Source organism: Equus quagga, chromosome 17 (assembly GCF_021613505.1).
Source record: "Equus quagga isolate Etosha38 chromosome 17, UCLA_HA_Equagga_1.0, whole genome shotgun sequence".
Taxonomy (NCBI): domain Eukaryota; kingdom Metazoa; phylum Chordata; class Mammalia; order Perissodactyla; family Equidae; genus Equus; species Equus quagga.
The window spans coordinates 28855529-28875716 of NC_060283.1; the positions used below are offsets into that span (position 1 = coordinate 28855529).

The following is a 20188-nucleotide window of genomic DNA, read 5'->3' on the forward strand; positions in this document are numbered from 1 at the left end:
TCTGCTACTGCAGGGCTGGGGTTGAAGTCAGAGTTCCAGCCACAGGCTCCCTGGGAGAGGGGCACCTCTCCCTACCGAGAAGTCAGACTTTCACCTAAAGGCTCCATGGACAAAGGAGGACACCTCAGTACTACAGAGGAGGGTATAAAATAGGTTTTTACTCTACTGGCCCCACTACTGCAGTGCCAATTGGGGCTGGGAAGAGGCGCAGTTTGATTTCTGGTGTTCATCTTCAGAATAGGCAGGTGTGGTCAAAAGGTTTCTCTACAGCTGAACAGCTCTTTTCCCAGTCCTTCGGCTAGAGAGAGCAGACCTTTCTTGGGTACTTTCTTGTAGTCTGTGCCCAGTAGTGTTTCCAGTTTGCAGGGCACCCAGGAGGCAAGAAAAACCCCAGGGAACTCCCTGCCATGTGGTTCCTCAAATCCCAAGGTCCTACTCAGTCTGCCATCATTTCTCCACTTTTCAGAGTCTTCTGGTAGGTGACTTAAGTATTTTGTCCAGGAATTTTTGCTGTGATTAGTGGAAGAAGTAAAATGAAATGTGTTTACTCTATCCTGTTCAGAACCGGAAGCTGGAATTTGCTTTTAAATGCATCAAAAAATAAGATGAATTAAGGAGCAGAAGGTTGGAAAGGTGGCTATATATGTAAAATGAATCGGCATAGTAAAATGTTAATGGTAGAATCTAGGTGGAGGTATATGGGTGTAATCTGTAAAATCCTTTCAACTTTGCTGTATGTTTGAAAATCTTCACAATAAAATGTTGGGGTGGGGGAAATCTCTTGGCCAAATTCAAAATGCACGTGATTAAAAAACAATCCGTACCTTGCAAGAGAAAGAGAAGAATTCCTCTGCTGAGTCTTTTGAAAGAAAGGTACTAGAAATCTGTTCTGATCAATAGTTCCCAGATTAGCTGGAATGAGAGGCTATTAGATGGTAACACCTCCTTGTACAAAAGCTCTAGCCAGCTGACTGCTACTTCTTGTTTTTAATAGCTTATTTTGTCCACAGCCTGGTCCTGAGGCCTTGTCAGTTTTGCATCTCTAAGAGTAATTACATCAGAGTTAACAAGCATAGTGTAGCCGAGCAGCTGAAGTGCTTATAGGACAGTTAATGCTGGGGAGGGACTAAATTCATTATTTGAAATGAAAATAAGAGACGGGGATCTCTCTCAAAATTAAATCTTTATTTTTGAAAAAACAAACTAACACACAGAATAAATGTGAGGGCCCAATCTGAGGAGAATTTGGGACAGAGCTATGCCACTGATCTTTTTAGTAGGTCCGCTTGAACTTCTTGTTTATTAAGACACAGTGTGACCACCTCCACATTGTAACAGGTCTTAGGAATGCAAAGCTCTCTAGGACACTGATTCTCCTCATTCTTCCCACAGATACAACCGTGGCATACAGCATATACTGCATAACTGCATAGGGAAAAAGTACAGGCATTGGAATAGGACAGACTTAAATCTGAATCCTGGCTCTGTTTTCTTCTAACTTAAATGACACTGGGTCAGCACCTCTGCATCTCAATATCCTATCTGTAAAATGGAGATAATGAATGCCGCTATCACGAATTCAGTGAAATGATGAATATAAAGTGCTCTCTTGCCTATGTAGAAACATACTTAGGCCCACACTTTCTTAATTCTGGGGAGGATGAAATGAAAAGAACAAGAGCTCATCTAGTCTTTTCACACACTGATGAAAGTTCATCAAGAACCCTGGATGCAAAGCAGCTAACTGTGCAGTGGTCTCTTACACTTCCTGTCAGGACTGCTTGGACAGTACCTGCCCCTGGATTACACCTTTACTCTTCTGTTGCCTGGTTAGTCTGAGGCTAGGCACTCCTGGGCCAAGGCAAGACTGCTAGTTACGGCTGAGCTCACTGAGTCAGCAGCAGTCCTGGAAAGTCTATACAACTTTCCTAGGTTTTCTTCTAAAAGGGCCTACCCTAAACCTCTCTGGCATAAGCTTGACCAGAATTTTCAACAAAAAGCTATGAAACCTGATGAACAATAGCCTCTCTCCAGTGGTGGAAATATAAGTTTTTTTAAATGGCTGACTTACATTTTTTTAAGAAATAGATTCTAAATGCCTAAATATGTTGTTTGGTAAAATGCTTAAGACTTTTATTCCTGTTACAAAATAACAAATGAATATAGTGACTAACATTTGTACAGTGAGTGATTCAACATCTATCTTACGTCTTTCACTCACACTTTTTTAGATCTTCACAATGTCCTATCTCACCTGCCTCTCTTAATCCAACAGTTACACTCTCAATTTATACAGTTGGTTCCGTAAAAAAACCAGCCTACGGCACCTTTTGCCATTCCCAGAATCAGTCCAAAATCTTTCATTCTGGCCGCTTTCTGCTCCACTTCGTAACTTCTCCTTCAGCCCAGTTCTCATCCCTATGATGACTTTACATCCAGGCTCATTTTACAGCTTGAGAGGTGTCAACTGCCCTCTTCTCTGGTTCTGAGTTCTGGTTTCCCTCCCTAACTAGGATTAGTATTTGGTCCACTGACCACACTCCTTTAAATCAGGCTGGGAATATATCTGGCCAGGCCCAGTTGCTGGACGCAGCCCAAGCAGCCAGTACTTACACACTGGTTTACACCCCAGTCTAAACACTTACGCTCCATCTAAGTTTTCAATTCATTCATGTGTAGGGACCACAAAGAGGAATTCCCAGAGCTAACACACAGGGCAGTTAATTCCTTTTTCTTTTACCTCTGCCTTTGGCTCCGCTGATTCATTAGAGGTATCGAGTTGTTCCTTGGCTTGGGCCATCTGAGTCATCAGCCTGTCCATGTGGGACTGGATGTCTGCCAGTATCTCAGTCACATGAGCCGTGGCCATTGCTTCCTGGATGTCCACTAGATGCAGGGCCTTCTGCTCCTCATCAGCAATCACTTTCTGAACTTTCTTAAATTCCTGCTGTATAAACACCTTCATCTGGTCCCGGGTTACCTGTAGAACACAGACAAGGAAGAATAGTAAGTTGAACACACAAAGAAATGGAAGGGTAGAGCTATTACTGTAAGTACTAGGCAGCTCTGGCCAAAATAAAAACAAACCATAGTTCCTACCTGATGCTAAAGTTTTGGGAATATCCTCTAAACAATGTTCCCCTAATATCTTCGATAAATTTCCTGTTAATCTTTTTGCCTTTTTCATTCTTTGGGAAGTAATTCCTTATCCTTCCTTTTTGTTTTCCCTTTTGTTCATTTTTATACCAGTAATACATGATTACTTCTTAAAAATTTAATAGATAAGTGTATATTGTAAAAAGTTAAATTCTACTGTCTCCATCCTGATACCATTTTCCCACTCAGAGGGTAATTACTGTTAACAGTTTGTTATGTACCACCCACTTCAGCCATTTTCCTACCTAGTTATATACATATATGTATACTGACAATTATGTTGTTTTTTATAAATGGGTCATAGTGAACACATGGTTCTGTGTCTCGCCTATTTAAAATGTTAATATGTACAGGTCAACTTTATTCTTTGCGTTATTTTTAATGTCTGTATGATACAGATAGATATGGATATTTATATATATAAATAAAAGGATAAATATATCTATTAAATATTTCCCTTCTTAATGAAAGTGCAGGATATTTCCAAATTTTTGCTATTACAAACAATACAGCCAAGAACATCCTTGGATACACCTTTTAATATTTGCATATGAGTTTCTTTATAGACCTTTGGAGTCACTGAGTCAACTTATATATACTCTAAAAATACTGACTGATACTGCTAAACTGCCCTCCAAAAAAGATGCATCAATCACATTCCTACAACAATGTACGAAAGCAAGCATTTCTCTACACCTTCACCAATACTGGATTATATTAGTGAAGCCTTTAGATTTGTACCCTCATGGGTGAAAATACGGTATTGTTTCATTTTGCAACAACTTTGCAGACCAAATAAAATACAACTGCAGGCTATATTTGGCTAGGGCATAAGGCAAACAAAGTGAGAAACCACCAAAATAAGAACTTCTAAACTCCTTGTTCTGCCAGTGACTCCACTTACTGATGTTTCCTCGCAAGCATGTTTATTTTATGAATATTTTTAAACAACTGTGCACACTGAGGAGCTGAGGTAGGGACCAGGGAAGAGGCAGAACAGTAGACAAAAGGAGAAAGGCCAATACAAAATTTTAGAGCTCTAAGAGAATGCCTTCCTTTTACAGATAAGTGAACAGACACAGCTGCAAACCTGGAGGAGACACAGAGGACTCCAACCTTCTTGTTCCTGGTCTGGTGCTCTGTTCACTACCACAATCTGATGGAAACAAAGTCAAACTGGGAAAACCTAAAAAGGAGACTGAAGAAGAGAAAGACCAAAGGAGAGGGGAAAATGAGGCCATTTTTAATTAGCCCCTTAAAAACTGAAAGAAGCTAGATACATTAAGCAGCTTTTGTAACAATGCCATATGAACACCAATGAAAAATAAGGCCTGGACGACAGATTTGCTCACACATCAAGTGACTAAGTGACATAAACCCTCAAGAACTCATATACTCTGTGTAGGTGCTCTCCTTGGTGCTAAAGAAAAGGGGAGGGGGAGTGTCAAATGTTATTCATGTCCCTGCAAATTCTGTATCAGATTGAGAACTGTGATTTGTGTTTATTTATGGAATTTCTTCTTATTTTTAGTGTGTATATTTCAAGACTGTTATGCTTTATGGTGACCATTCATCAATGGATCTCTACCCTCGAAATAAATTAGGTCTCATAAGACCTAGGACCTCCTCTTAGAGACCAAACCTAGGAAGTTTTAGCCAAGGGATGAACTTTTCTGAATGCCTACAAAATCTCTTAACAGTTCCAGGTGACTAAAAATGGAGATCATAATAAAACTGACTCGCAATCTATTTTACTAGACTTTGCATACACAGATGGTTCAGAGTTAGGAAGCTGATGTCATAGTCAGGAAAGGTGTGGACCAGACTGCACTAGGTGATAAATCATGGTTTTGAAAAATTAAAGTTTTTATTTCCCATTGCTTTAAGCAGATTTTTTAACCTTTATGTAGTTTATTTTATACAAATTAGGCCACAAATGAGAACTGAAGGCAGAATAATCTACTCTCTAAAACCCTTTATGCCTTCTTCCAATCCTGTTCTCTACTGATCAACAAATAGGTATGCTCCAACCAAGTTCAGAACGGCAAGAACAAACTTCTGGGTCACAGCATCCTTTCAAATTCAGAGCCCAAAGGACAGACTTCTTGGGGGACTGGGCAGGTGGTAGCTCTGGAGAAAGGACTCCTACCAACAGCAGGAGTGAAATAGCTTTCAAAACTCCCTTTTAGGTTTCATTTCACCTCCTTGCTATCAAAACCATTCTGCTATAAACTGCACAGTTCTCCAAGAAGCAGGAGGCCCTTCACATCAGCACCTGCTACCTGGGAGCCAGTGACATCATTTCTGAGGAGGTTTCTTAGAACTTCTTCAGGCTCTATCCCATAGCTCCCAGAAGTTGAGAGTGATAGTCTCATACTCTTGACTATACTACATGTGGTGTTATGTAAAAGGAGAAAATTCTACATAAGCAGAGAAGAAGGAAGGCTGGATGTATCACAGAATGATGAAACTGGTGGTGATACAAAATGTTCCTTTTTTATAGGATCTACTAGTAGTTGTCAAACCTTTTAAAAGCCACAGAACTTCCCTCACGCCAAACAAAATCTTAATGTAGAACTCCAAAATATAATAGAGCCAAAAGAGGAACTACTCTGGTTAAAAGAAAAATCTCCCCTTCCTCCTTGAAGCACTTCCTAGGGCACTGGCAATGGTCTCCAGGAAAATCTCACCTGAGGGGTCTGGGTCCTCTACACAAATGAAACCCTAAAAGGAGTTTTCTCCCTTTGGTCAACTGACTGGCCCCTAAGTTGTTGAAACCTTAAAGCCCTATGTTACAAGCAAATTGATATATCTTTGTTATGGCTGCATTAGGGTGAAAAGCTATGTTATTACTTAAACATAGCATTGTAATTTGAAAAAAATTGGCCGCTTATTTGTGAATGGTCATAACTAGTGAACATCTGACTGTTCTCATTAGAGCTGACTCCAACCTCCTCGTTTTATAGGTAAAACACACACACACACACAAAAGAGGCTCCAGAGAAGTGCAGCAATAAAGTCAGGTTTAAAAACCAACTTTCCTCTGGTCGAGTCCAGCAGACTTTCTGCTAAAACATATTGCCTCTAACGATCCCTTTCTGCCTGCTTCAAGTTCTTCAAATTTCCTTCTTCTTAATTGAGATGTTTCCTCAGTTAACAGGCTGCTTCTGATGTTATCCCCACTAGGATGCTACTCCCCCGAAGTGAATCTTGGGATAAAGAATGTACATCTCAAGAGTTAAGTCTCAACCCACAGTACTTTCTACATGCTCTTGTAGTTAATATTTCCAAGCTAGGCTGGACCCAAGAGGCATGTAGACTAGCACTTTACACACACATAATTAAACACATAAAACCTTGAATTAAGAGCTTGTACTTAAAAACACCACCATTCGATGTGCTAGACAAGGGTTAGAAGCCATTAACTCCTAGCTAGCTGGCCTGTAGGAAACTAAAGTTTTATTTACTTTTCTATTATAGGCAGATTATAAAAACAAGCAGCAAACCAGCTAGAGAACATTATGGCTTAAGAAAGATTTGTTCCAGAAAAGTGTTGCTGAGATAAACTGAGAAAGACAGAACAGGGTCAGGAGCAGGAAGCTAAACAAAAGAAAAGGATCCAATTCTACACTGATTGAAGGTTTCAGAAATACCTGTTCTATTAACCAAATTTCCTGCAAGTAAGTTTAAAGGCTCCTACTCCAAAAACGACTGCAAAAAATGTAGACTGCATGAAATAGAGTGTGAAGACTCTACCTCCTGAAAAGGTCAGGTCCTCCTGAAAAGGTCAAGTCCAGTTTTACTCCCCTTTTCCTCTTCTGAATGATCACTATTCTAAAATAGAAAAATTAAAAAGCAGGAAATCGAACTTTTGAGACGCCGCAAGCTGTCCTCACTCCTGCAGCACAGTGCCCGCCCAGCATGCCAGTGCCATGGCAACTTTCAGCTTGGGAATCTCAAAGCTGAGGCTTCTGTACAGCCTCCAGTATTTACTCTGGCATTTTACTCCAAGAGAGCTCCTTCCAAAACTTGGCCAGGCTCCAGTGAGGGCAGGCAAGGGAGGAGGTTCAACAACAAGGAGGACAGGGTCCTTTTGCGGTGGAGAAAAGGTCTCCCATTTCCTGTGTCTTCTGTGTATGAGAGGAATAGGCACTATCTACGAATAAAACAAGTGCCTGCTCCTTAGGCTTGGAAAATTATCCAGCAGCCCAGAAACACAGCAGAGATGAGCTATGAACTATAGTCCATTACTAACATTCTGTGTGATGTCAAACATTTTCCTGACAACCTGGTTAAAAGCCTGAATTGCTCAGAGTTTACAACTGAGGGTAGAGAAAAGGTTATTAAAGTGAACGTTTAATCTCTTCCTTAAACCATTTTTCTCATCTTCATCAGAAGCCTCAAGACAAAAGCAGTCATTTGTATCCTCTTTACCTCCTTTCATCCTCCCCAGTTTGTTAGTATACCACCATGGGATCCCCACTTCAGTTATGACTTGGCTATTTCAAGTATCCACTCAATGAAGTAAAAGTGAAATTTACTGTTGCTGTTGTTATTATTATTTCTATTCTAAAAGGCTATAAGAAATACACCAAAATGTTGGAGAGTGGTTATCTCCGAGTGATGGGATTAAAAGAACTTTTCTTTTCTTTACTTTTGTACTTTTCAGTCCAAATTTTCTATAATAACGTGTGACACATTTTTCTTGAACGATAATTTTCAAAAAGAAATGTGGCTCAAAGAAAAAGTTAAATTATCAATAAGATATTAGCAAACTGAATCCAACAATGTATAAAAGGAAGCACAAGACACCCAAGTGGGATTTATCCCCAGTATGCAAGGCTGGTTCAACATTTGAAAATCAGTTAATATAATCTATCACATCCACAGGCTAAAGAAGAAAAACCACACAATAGTATTAATAGATGCAGAAAAGGCATCTGACAAAATCTAATATCTCTTTATGATAAAAAAAAAAAAAAACCTCTCAGCAAACTAGGAATAGAGGGGAACTTTCCCAACTTCACAAAAAACACCTACAGCTAACATCATACTTCATGGTGAGAAACTAGAGCTGTCCTGCTAAGATCAGCAACAAAGCAGTGTCCTCAACAAAGCAAGGATGTGTCCTCTCACTTTGCCTTTTCAACATCAATGCAGGAAGTCCCAGCTAATGCAATAATACAAAAAAAGGAAACAAAAGGTTTGCAGATTGGGAAGGTAGAAATAAAGCTGTCTTTGTTCACAAATGGCATGATCATCTATGTAGAAAACCTGAAAGAACTGACAAAAAAAATTTCTGGAACTAATAAGCAACTACAGCAAGGTTGCTGGATATAAAGTTAAGTTACAAAAGTCAGTAACTTTCCTATATACCAGTAACGAACAAGTGGAATTTGAATTTAAAAACACAATACCATATACACTAGCACCCCAAAAGTTAAATACTTAGGTATAAATCTAACAAAATATGTACAAAATCTGTATGAGGAAAACTACAAAATGCTGATGAAAGAAATCAAAGGAGAACTAAATAAAGGTAAAGCTATTCTGTGCTCATGGCTAGGAAGACTAAATACTGTCAAGATGTCAATTCTTTCCAACTTGATCTATAGATTCAATGCAATCGCAATCAAAACCCCAACAAGTTATTTTGTGGATATTGATAAACTGATTCTAAATTTATATTGAGGGGCAAAAGACCCAGATTAGTCAACGCAATATTGAAGGAGAAGAAGAAAGTGAGAGGACTGACACTACCTGACTTCAAAACTTACTAAAAAGCTCCAGGAATCAAGACTGTGTGGTACTGGTGAAAGAACAAACAAGTATCAGTGGAACAGAATACAGAGCTCAGAAACAGCGCTACATAAATATAGTCAACTGATCTTGAACAAAGGACCACAGGCAATACAATGGAGAAAGGGCAGTCTTTTTAACAAATGATGCTGGAATGACTGGGTATCCACAGGCAAAAATATGAATCCAGTCACAGACCTTACATCTTTCACAAAAATTAACTCAAAATGGATCACAGACCTAAATATAAAATGCAAAACCAAAACACTCCTCTAAGATAATACAGGAGAAAATCTAGAAGACCTTGAGTATGCTGATGACTTTAGATACAAAACCAAAGTCTTCTTCAGCTTAAGCCCATTAAAATAATGGCTTCCATAACAGCTAAGTACTTAGCACATACTGCTCCTGTCATTTGAAGTTTCCTATATGGGAGTCTCAGTCATCCTGGGGCTCCTCAAAAGAGTAGGTTTCAGTGTCTGGAAAAACTCTGAAAAGGTCTAACTAGCTGCCCCAATGAGTGACCTGAAGGGTGAAGTCATTTACTTTTGAGAAATACCAGGCTCATCAATGACAAATAGACATCGTCACAACAGACCCGAGAGACATCTGCTTCAGGACGTAGTATATCCACAGCAGCACCAACCCTCATGACATTGCTCATACTACAGAGTGTGAGACAGCAACAGGAGCAACGCTGGGTGAAACAGGAGGCATGCCTAACTTTAGCCTGGTTTCCGTCATCGGACATTCTCCTGTCTTTTAATCCATAACAAAGACAGGGCCTTCTGAATAATGATAATGAAAATACTACGAGCTTCACACACAGGCAGTGTTCCAGGTGCCATCATATACGTAGTTCTGATCTAACCCTCAGGCAGGCAGGAGTATTTTCACTTTGTGTGAGTGGAAACTGAAGAGCACAGTGGCTAAGTCACCTGCCTAGTTATGCAGGAGGTAAGCTATGGAGCAAAGATTCCCCTCAGGTCAGTCTTTTTCCAGGTTAGCACTCTGACAACCACTCCATATAGCATCCTCCTACTGAAAAGGAAACTGAGCCTCTGAGAACCAGGATTAGATCACGGGAAAGCAACTCAGCACAGAGGAGAGCACTCAGGACGGAAAGTTAGAGTGTTAGCCAGTGCTGTCTTTTGGAACCAACCAGTTGTGTCACTTTGGGCGAGTCACTGAATTTCTCAGGGCCTTGGGCTCCAGAGTCAATAAAAATGAAAAGCCACATTCAGTTCTTTCATCTCTAAAATAATACAACTGCATAAGTTTTATGCTCTTGGAACAATAATTCACCAATCCAGATTTGTGTCTAATCGTATCTGTTGCCCAAACAAGAGGGAGTTTCAGGAGACCAGGAATCTGATTTAGAAGTTGTTAGGGTGACACAGCCAAACTAAAAAAGTAAAGAAGACTGCAGGATAACTTTTTTCTTTTGACATTGCTGCCCTATCAAGTGATTATCCTCTGTAGAGAAGAAATTTTCCTCTACCCTTCTAGGTTCTTCCAGCTGCACTAAGAATTAAATTGACATGAGAAAGAATAACAGGAGAAAAGCACACAAACTTTAATAATATTTATACATGGGAGAGATCCAGAAAAACTGAGTAACTTGTTGAAATGGCCAAAGTCACCACCTTAAATACCATCTTTAGCTAAAGACAAAAGACCATGTTGCGGGTATCGGTTTGGGACTTCACAAGGGAGGAAAGCAATTCACATGGAGATGCAAAAGCAAATGTTTGGTAAACAAACGTTTGCCATTCCTTGTGGAGACAATGGGATATGAAGGAGCCTTTGATCAAGTGGGTCTTGCTAGGCTCCTCCCTACCACATCTAGTTCATATTATACTCTAGTTATCTATGGTGAGAGCTCCTTCCTGGAACAGGCCTTGTATCTTAAATTCTTTTAGGCAGTTGGGGGAGGGTCAAAGTTTCTATCTGAGTGTTTTGTTCTTAAAAATAATCAAGCCAAAGAGACACATTTTGGGGGAGCAAATTGTGTTCCCCTACACCTTCTCCCACCTTTAACCACAAAGCATAGAGTCACATAACACCTGATGCCTGGTCCCCTCTACCACTAAAGAGTCTACTGGTCACCAACTCCACGTGACCTCACTACTGACCTGTGTGTAGTATTCAGCACTACTGATGCCCCTCAGTCTTTAATTTCTTTCCTCCCATGGTTTCTGTGACCCTGGACTTCTCTGGCTGGCTGTTTATCAGCTTTGCCCCTGTAATGGTACACTCTCTCTCCAGGTGACTGCAACTGAGAAATCCCTCAACGCTAGGGTTTTTCAACCTCAGCACTACTGATATTTGGAGCTGCTAATTCTTTGTTGTGAGGGAAGAGTCCTGTGCATTGTAAGATCTGTAGCAGCATCCCTGGCCTCTATGCAGTAAATGATGGCAGCATCAATCCCTACCCTGAATCATGACAACCAAGAGTCTCCAGACACTGTTAAATGTCCTCAGGGGGCAAAACTGCTTTCTGTCCAAACCCTCCTGCATAGCAATCTCGTTCCATCTGTGCAGTTCAACTACTGCCTCCATGGAGAAGGCTCCGAAGAGCAGAAATTCTCTCCGGGTCTCCAGGCTCACAATCCCTTTCGGTATCTCCACCTGGATACTTTTCTATTATTCAAACCATCAAGCCTCAAACTGAACCCTCTCCCTCCTCCCCCTCATTGTCCTTGCGACCTGTTCTGAGTGCCCTCGCATCAGGCACTATTCTAAGCACTCTACATGCGCTACTTCAATTAATCATCACAGGGACACCACGAGGTGGCAATGACTACTACACCAATTTTACAGATGAAGAAACTGAAGTATAGAGGGGTACAACACCTGCTCAAATTCACACACACAGTGGCTGAGCTGGAGTTTAAACCCAAATAGTTTGACTCCATAATCTGCTTTCTAACCGCTATATTATTCTCCAATATCTTCCCCTCAAACCTTGTCCTGTTCCCCCTCTTTCTCCCTTAACAATACCACGGTTTAGGCAATAACCGGGGCTCTAAACTCTGGAGTCAAGTTTTTATTTTCTCCACCAGATAATAGGTCTCTTAACTTAACATCTGGAAGACAAATCATAACACCTTGCTTAGGGTCTTGCACATAATGGTGGTGAAAACATTCTCACTAAATGTCACAAATCATTCCACATCTGCCTCTCTGCCACAGTCTGACGGAAGAAGTCCACCCTGTATCTATGAAAAGCCCCTTCTTCGCGTTCCTTCCTACTACTCTCTACTCATATCTAGACCCTTTCTCTAGAACCAAGTGCTCCAGATTAGCTCCACCCGCCCACTGCACCCAGGCCCTCTGCCCCAGTCCCACTCTCACCTGCACCACTAACTTGCTGAAACAACATTCGAAGTCAACGAGTTTCTGGGTGATTTGAAGAAGTTGTTTAGGATCCTGATCCTACCTCCCACTTGCTCCATACGCCAGCTTTCTCTCCCTTCTCATCTCTGCTTGGCCCTGAATCATCGGCTTTCTAATCTTGACCTCAAATCCCACGTTTGGCCCCTTCGGACTTAGTAATCATACGTGCCCCTCACTCCCTCCTGCTTGGTGTTCAGACCTTAGCTTTGTCTTATACAGTCTTTGGCTCGGCTTGCACATTTGACTCACACTGTACCTTTGAATCACATTCTCTCAGACAGGAACCCCACATTACAGTCAGAATACTCCAACCCTACTCTATTTCTGCCAGAGTGCTTCTCACTGAGACTATAAATTTTGGTGCTTGAGCCTAAGTACTCTATTATTCTTTCACAGCGTCATGCATACAACCCCGTAATATGCTTCTTCTGAATCTCCTCCCTTTCATGGTTTCCCCTCCCCTCACATACAAACATAAAAATACATGTACGTGCACACACAGCATTAGAGGCTCAGGACCATGTTTCCTAGAGGCACTGTACATGAAAGATCCTAATAAACACTTGAATTGAATCTGCTAATCAGCTGTAAAGTGGATAGCAACTATGCAGCCCTAGTCAACTGAGAGAGAGACAGTCACAGCAGACTGATAAGCAGCCCGTGGCGTGAGAGACGGAGATCTAATCACTATGGTTGTGGCATCACTGCCAAGCTTCCTCTCCTCCCAGGGCTGCTGGGTCACACTATCAGCTGCTATGACTCTACTGCCACGACAACGTGATGTGTAACCTAGTGTCATGGCACTGAACTGGATGCACCAAAGAACAGTTCAAACGGCATGCTGGGCTCACTTTGATTCAACACTATTTCTTGCTCTTAAGATGCTTCTCTCTTTGCCTAACTCCAGGGCGGCACTAAAGCAAGCAATCACAAACTTCTGAGCACCACTTTTCCTGAGTGAGCAGGAAAAACTCTGGGTGACTCCCTATAGAAATGTGAAAGTAGAAGAATGATTTCCCAGAGATACCCAGGACCTGTAACAAACAAGAACAAGAGTGAGAGCTTCTATTTCACCTTGTTTTCTTGCTTTCTTTCCACCTTAACCCGTGCATAAACTAGAAAGACAGCTTCTGCTTCAGGAATTATCATGCACCAAGTGGGAGGTAGAAACTGACAAAGTTTCAGGGGGCAACTAACGAGAAATTATACTATTTTTAAGTCTCTTAGACTTGAAATATACAAAGAAAGCCTATTCTATCTGCTGAAGATTAAACCAATTTTAAAACAAGACTCACCCCTCCACCTCCACTCCAGTTTTCTACCCAAACACCTTCCCTGCAAAGCCACAGCTATTTGTACACCATCAAAACCACAGAAACAAAACAACTGCACACCTCCAGGAACACTCGGGAAACAGCACTGAAATGTAGGTTCCTGTTTTCTGAGTCCTCTGTGCTAGAGTCAAAATGGGACAGCTCATGGCTTCCTGTGGCAGAGAAGGAGGTCTGAGCACTGGCTCTGCTAACGCTGCTTCTGAACTCAGAAAGAGGAAAGCTTCTTCACGTGTCAAAAAGCGGTGATGACATCGTTCTCCTAGATATGTCAGTACTCTCTGGACACACAAGTACATCAGCAGAACTGTTCTGCTAGCCCAGATAAAAGTACCCGTGAACAGTTACTGTGCACTTTTCCTATAGGACCCACTGAGCTCTCAGAAAGAGCCCCTAAATAGTTTTTTAGACAAAGAGAGCCTATACCCTTGCGAGTGCAGACTCTAATTTCCCAAGGGAACACTGGAAGGACTTTGTCACACATTCTAGGCCCTGAAGAGTAAGGATGTCAAGCAGAGGCTCCCTGCCTCAGTTTCAGCAAATGGCCCCAGGCTGTCAGGGAACAATGGCTGCCTTTTGCTGGAAAGGCAAAAAGCTCCTCAAAAGCTTCCGTTTTCAGGGTACTCATTAATATAAAGGTGATATGATTAGACCTATTTTATAGATGAAACTGAAGGCTCAGACAAATCAGTGATACAGGCAGTAAGTGCCAGTATGCGGACTCAGGTCACCTGCCTCCCACGTCTATGCTCTTTCACCAGGTAAGGAAAGGAAAGCATGTCATACTCATGGTAAATTTTTTCCCTGAAAGTCTGAACAAATTCTCTATTTGTATACTATTCCCACCCCACCTTCTATAGGTAAAAAGTTAATAACTTCCTGCAACTACTAATAATCCTATATAGCAATCACACAAAGGCAATTTATTGGCGTCATTAGCCCCGTGGCCTTGGACAAGTCATTTAACCTCTTAAGTCTTAGCTTCTTTATGTGTAAAATGGGAATTATGATGTCTAATCATATTGAGTTAGGAATTAAGGCAATATCATAGAATCGATTTCACCTGCTACAGAAGCAAACAAAAGCCATTCCACAAGGGGATGGTCGTCAGCTGGATCGCTGGGTCGAATGGAAGTTCTCTACACAGCTGCAGAAACTGGATGGATTTGCCTTTTGGCTAAATGCAGAGTCAATGAGAGAGGCGTGGTTCTCAGATTTTACGTTTCTATACACATGCAAGCAGCTCCATACAGACTGAGACTGACTGAGAATTACATTCTGTAGCTTTAGCATCAAGATATCAAAGAAAACACCTTTGTCCTTGTGCAAACCTGAGTTCTACTGCCTAGCTGAATGAGAGGTTGAACTAAAAGGGAAAGGGGAGGCGGGGACAGGAGAGGAGGAGACCCTTAAATAAAAATCTGCATGGTTTTTATCACTATTATGGCAGGAAAGTTTTATATCTAGGTATCCAGGTTCCTAAATTAAGTGTCAAATACAATCCTGCACTGGGAATGTGAAGCGTGGCTGCTATGGGGGGGTCCTGACAGCTCTACTCCCCTCTCCACATTGGCCATGTAATCAGCCTTCAAGCTCTGGCAGAAGGTGTATTATCAAGTCTCCTGCCGGTGCAGAAAGGATCTGGAGCAGGGGGAGAAGAACACTCCAATGCGTTAATTTTATTAAGCCATTAAAGCTCGAGCCCTTTGCTTTCCAACAATGCTCCAGCCTACTAGGCAGCTCAGAAACCATGCCTACCCTAGGTTTTTTTTCAAAGATTTTATTTTTCTTTTTTCTCCCCAAAGCCCCCGGGTACACAGTTGTATATTTTTAGTTGTGGCATGTGGGATGCCGCCTCAGCATGGCTTGATGAACAGTGCCATGTCCGCGCCCAGGATCCGAACCGGTGAAACCCTGGGTGGCGAAAGCGGAGCGTGCGAACTTAACCACTCGGCCACGGGGCTGGCCCCTCTACCCTAGTTTTAAAATGCTGAGAGACGGTTGGTCTGTAGAGTGCCCCAGTTAGGAGCTCTGGGGCTCCAAGAGAAAGAAAACAGCCAAAGGGTAGAGCTGCAGGGGAAGGGGGAACAGGAAGGAAACAAGAATCTCAGAGTTGTCAACTTTAAAGTGGGGATATCTCTCCTAATGTCTCTCAAATGCGACATTTAATTTCTTCTGTGATTCTTAATTTCTTCATTTTTCTTTTAATTTGGCACCAAGCAGTTCTAACTTGAGAGTTTGCTCTATAACAATAAACATAATTACTTCTATGCACTGATTTCCTGTTTTTATTGGGAATATATGGACACACAGCTGCATACTCCCAAGGCAGACACATTTGCTTTGACTTGAAAGGGGAACAGAACCACACCGAACTAATACCAGGCAAGGCAGCCATGGAAGGCCCACAGAGACAGCCAGCCAGTCAGCAACGCCAAGGAGTCCCAACTATGGAGATTCAACTCAATCTGCCTGTCATCACCCAAAGAGGTAGCAATGGCCCTTTAAAACCTGCAATCTGTAAGTGTCACTAATCCTGAGAACTGTTAATTGATCAAAGTATAGAGTCTAGTTAGTTATAAACAGATGGCTTATTTTTCTCCACAAGGACTGGAAGGTCCCCTGAACTCTGGAGTGGGGTGGGAGAAGGTGGCCCCATGGAGGCAGCGGTGGTTCTCAGGACTAGGGGAAAGCTGGCAGCAGCCAACATTTACAGGACGTTGTACTAAGCACTTTAAAGGGATTATCTCATTTAACCTTCCTAACAACCCTATGAAGTGTGTACCATTATCCCCTATTTTGTAGCAGAAAAAAACAAAGAACCTGAGAAATGGAGAGGTTAAGCACAGGATCTGCCCAAGACTGCACAGCTGTCAATGCTGGAGGGGATCTGTCCCAGGGCAGCTTGATTCCAGAGCCTGAGCCTTCTCCACGGAACACTGCCTCCCCCGAGAGAGCCCAACATCAGGTTTCTGCCTTCATCCCTATCCGGAAGAGGACCGGAGAAAGACAAAGACCAGTCACTGCGGACACTTCAAGCAAAGGGCTGAAAAAAGTGATTCAAGAGGTAGTCTCTCTCTCAACAGCTTTACTGAGACATAATTCACTCACGTATAATGCAATTCACCCATTTAAAGTACGCAATTCAGTGCTTTTAGTATATTCACAGAGTTGTGCAATCATCATCCCCAAAAGAAACCCAACAGCCATTAGTAGCCACCCCCCTCTCCAATTCCTCCATTTCCCTCAGCCCCAAGCAACAACGAGTCTACTCTCTCTATAAATTTGCCTATTCTGGAATACGAATCAAGCAAATGGAGTCACAAAGTGTTTGGTCTTTTGTGAATGGTTTCTTTCACTGAACATAACGTTTGTGAGGGTTCTCCTGGTCGCAGCATGTATCAGTACTACATTTCTTTTTACTGCCAAGCAGCACCCCACTGTACAGTGGCACACTGTACCACGTTCACCAGCTGGGTTGTTTCCACATTCTGGAGAGCATGAAGAATGCTGCTATCAACACTGGTGTACAACTTTTGCGTGGAGATATGTTTTCACTTCTCTTGGGTATACACATAAGAATGGAATTGCTGGGTCATATGGCAACTCTAAGTTTAACCTTTTGAGGACTGCCAGACTGTTTTCCAAAGAGACTGCACCATTTTACAATCCCACCAGAAATGTATGAGGGTTCCAATTTTTCCACATCTTTGTCAAATGGACAAAACTTCTCTTTATGGGGAAAACTACAAAGCTGTAGTCCTAAAAGCTGTCAACTTGCTCCGGCTCTACTATAACTGCCTGATGACGTTGGGCAAGAACCCTTACTCTCTTCACACCTCAGTTTCCTCATCAGTAAAGCAGGGGCGGCGGTTGGGGGGGGCATTGATGCAGATGGCCTCACACTTCCAACTGAGCCCTACGTTTATTCATTCAGTCATATGTGAGACACCTGAATAATGGGGAGGGAGATGCTGTGAAACGGACAGCCTGGGGCTGAGTGCAGGACTTTGCAGTAACTCAGTTTCAACGTGACTGCCTGAATAACCTGAGACTGTGACTGTCATGCCTGCCTCAAAAAACACCAAAAAAACAGAAAACCTTACAGAATCTGCTTCTGATATTACAAAGAAAACAGAAATGCCTTATTAGGTAAAACTTCCATTTGACAATAATTGCAGATTGGCATTCAGGATTTTAGTTTTCTAAACTGGGGTTCAAAGATGGAATTGGATTCAAATGATGAAAATGTATGCATTTATATGGGATAATGTTAGGTGAAAAAAGATGGATACAAACTATTTATGTATACATAGTCATATAGTTCTACATATGTATACACATAGAATAACAGTTACATAGAGGGAGAATCATATTAATGTTCTACTGGAAGGGCAAAGCACCATAATATTAACCAGTTTTTCCATAGGTGCGTCTCAAAGCGTGATGTATTGACCACGTGCATCAGAATCATCCAGGCTGCATATTAAAAAAGCGGAACTCAGAACTACTAAATTAGATGCTCTGGGTGAGGCTCAAGAACCTGCATTTCAAAAAAAAAAAAAAAGTATTCAAAGCTTAGAAACCACTGCCGGTGGAAGAACGGCTGATCTTTCCCTTTCTTCTTTATTCCTGTCTGAATTTCCCACCTTTTCCTACAGAGAACATGTACTACTTTTATAACAGGGTGACCGGGAAAAGAGGAAGTCGTTTTGTTTTGATAAAGGCAGGGGCATGGTGACAGAGGGCAAGAGCTTGTTCCCCCTCTTTCTGCTGCCCAAGTGTCTACAGAGGATAAAAAGAGGCACATGTGCTTCTGGGTCCATTCCTCTGAGCCTGGATGAGACCTGAGAAGGCGCAGGTATTGTTCCCGTTTGGTGTCCTCCATCAGTAAGAGGACACCACTGAAGCACCTGCCTCCGTTCCTCATTTAGCCAGGGCTGAATGCTCTGGAGCTGTCCCGGCTCGCTTGCATCTCCCCACGTTTTCTGTTGGAAAAAGCCACTCTCCAGTCCTGGGACTTTAGGATTGTGGGGAGCCGTGGCTGCAGGATCCAGAAAAGGGAGGTAAGAGTGTGAGGGAAAAGTAGTCAGTGAAGAGCCATACTGCTAGCGATGACGGACTATATGTATATATATCCACTCAGCCATGTGTTCAACAATAGTGTGGGGACGAAGAATATGGAGTAAGACAAATCTGAAGTTAAGTCCTGGTCCTGTCACTTACTAGCAAGCTATTTAAACCAAGTCTTGGATTGCTCATCCATAAAACAAGGCAAATAATAATAGTTCTTTTCATAGGGTTGTTGTAATAGACAATGCATAACAATTATTACCTGCCAGGTACCATGCTAACAGGGCTTGAGGAAACAGAGATAAAATAAACAAGTCATACCCTCCAAGATTACTACTTACAACTTTTTAAGTGAAAAGCAGAGAAATAGGTCAATAATTCTAATAACCCTTCACCCAAAGGAACACTTTTTGAATGAATCAACTTGATAACTGATGCATCTCAATTCTCTGCTTCAGTTGGTTAAATAAACACTGGCCCTGTGAATACGTGTGTCCTGGGGCAGGGCAAGGACCACCATGAGGTCATTGACCCTGGTGAATAAAAGGACATTAACAAGAAGAATTCAAGTTAGGTTTCGCTTATATCCATTACTATTTGTACATGCAAAATCTATCATTTTAACAAGAGTCCGATTAGCACAAGAGAGTGAAGGACTGGGCTGTGTTCCACGTCAATGATATCAGCTACTAAAAATGACTGTAAAGTTCTCTCGCAATTATTAAATTAAATGTGTAATTATTATTAAATTAAATGCTACATTAAAATAAAATAAGAAAACCATCTTCAGATCTTTTTAACTAATTTCATGTTGCTAGACAACTCTTTGGTCTCACAACTCAGTAAGAACACCGTTAGAGATTGGAGAAAAGAAGAAAAACCTGATACATTTTAGGCAGTCTTAGTGTGACTAGATTGCATGTTTAATCCCACTCCAGTTAGACAGATAATGTGAGCCACCTGATTCAAGTTTAAGACACTTTTTATTGAGAATAACTTCTTATAAGTTTAATATTTGAGATACACAACTGTGTTTTTAACTGTTTCAAGCATGCCAGCTACAGGAAACAATGAACACCACATCTTAGGTGGAAAGAAAAGCAATCGATATATACTAGAGAACGTGGCTGATAGTAACTGCATAACAAGGGGTGGGTTTGACTGAGCTGAGTATGTTTTGCTTCTGGTTCAATGCTCTCTGAGAGACTGGGCAGGGGAAGGAAGGGAAGGGAAACCATGTGTTTTCTAAGCTTCAGTTTCCTCGGGTAAACTGTGAACAAAGGAAAGCTGTAAAGAACTCAGAACACTAACTTTCCTAAAAATCCTGTTATAGATGGACTCAGATGGATAGGGACGGACGGACAGAGAGAGAGAGAGAGAGAGAGAGAGAGAGAGAGAGAGAGAGAGAGAGAGAGAGAGAGAGAGAGAGA

General features: G+C 41.7%; 1 protein-coding gene across 3 annotated transcripts in view; it reads right to left on the reverse strand.

The window, feature by feature from the left end:
- The window catches only part of TRIM44 (tripartite motif containing 44), a 106245-nt gene that overhangs the window by 61308 nt on the left and 24749 nt on the right, over positions 1 to 20188 (reverse strand). For 2 of the 3 annotated variants that reach the window (XM_046643638.1, XM_046643639.1), the window contains exon 3: positions 2741 to 2980. In XM_046643638.1, coding sequence (XP_046499594.1) covers positions 2741 to 2980 — 240 coding nt within the window. Of the gene's footprint in view, positions 1 to 1164; positions 1426 to 2740; positions 2981 to 20188 lie in introns of those variants that run through there. The other variant, XM_046643641.1, reaches the window with a different exon arrangement.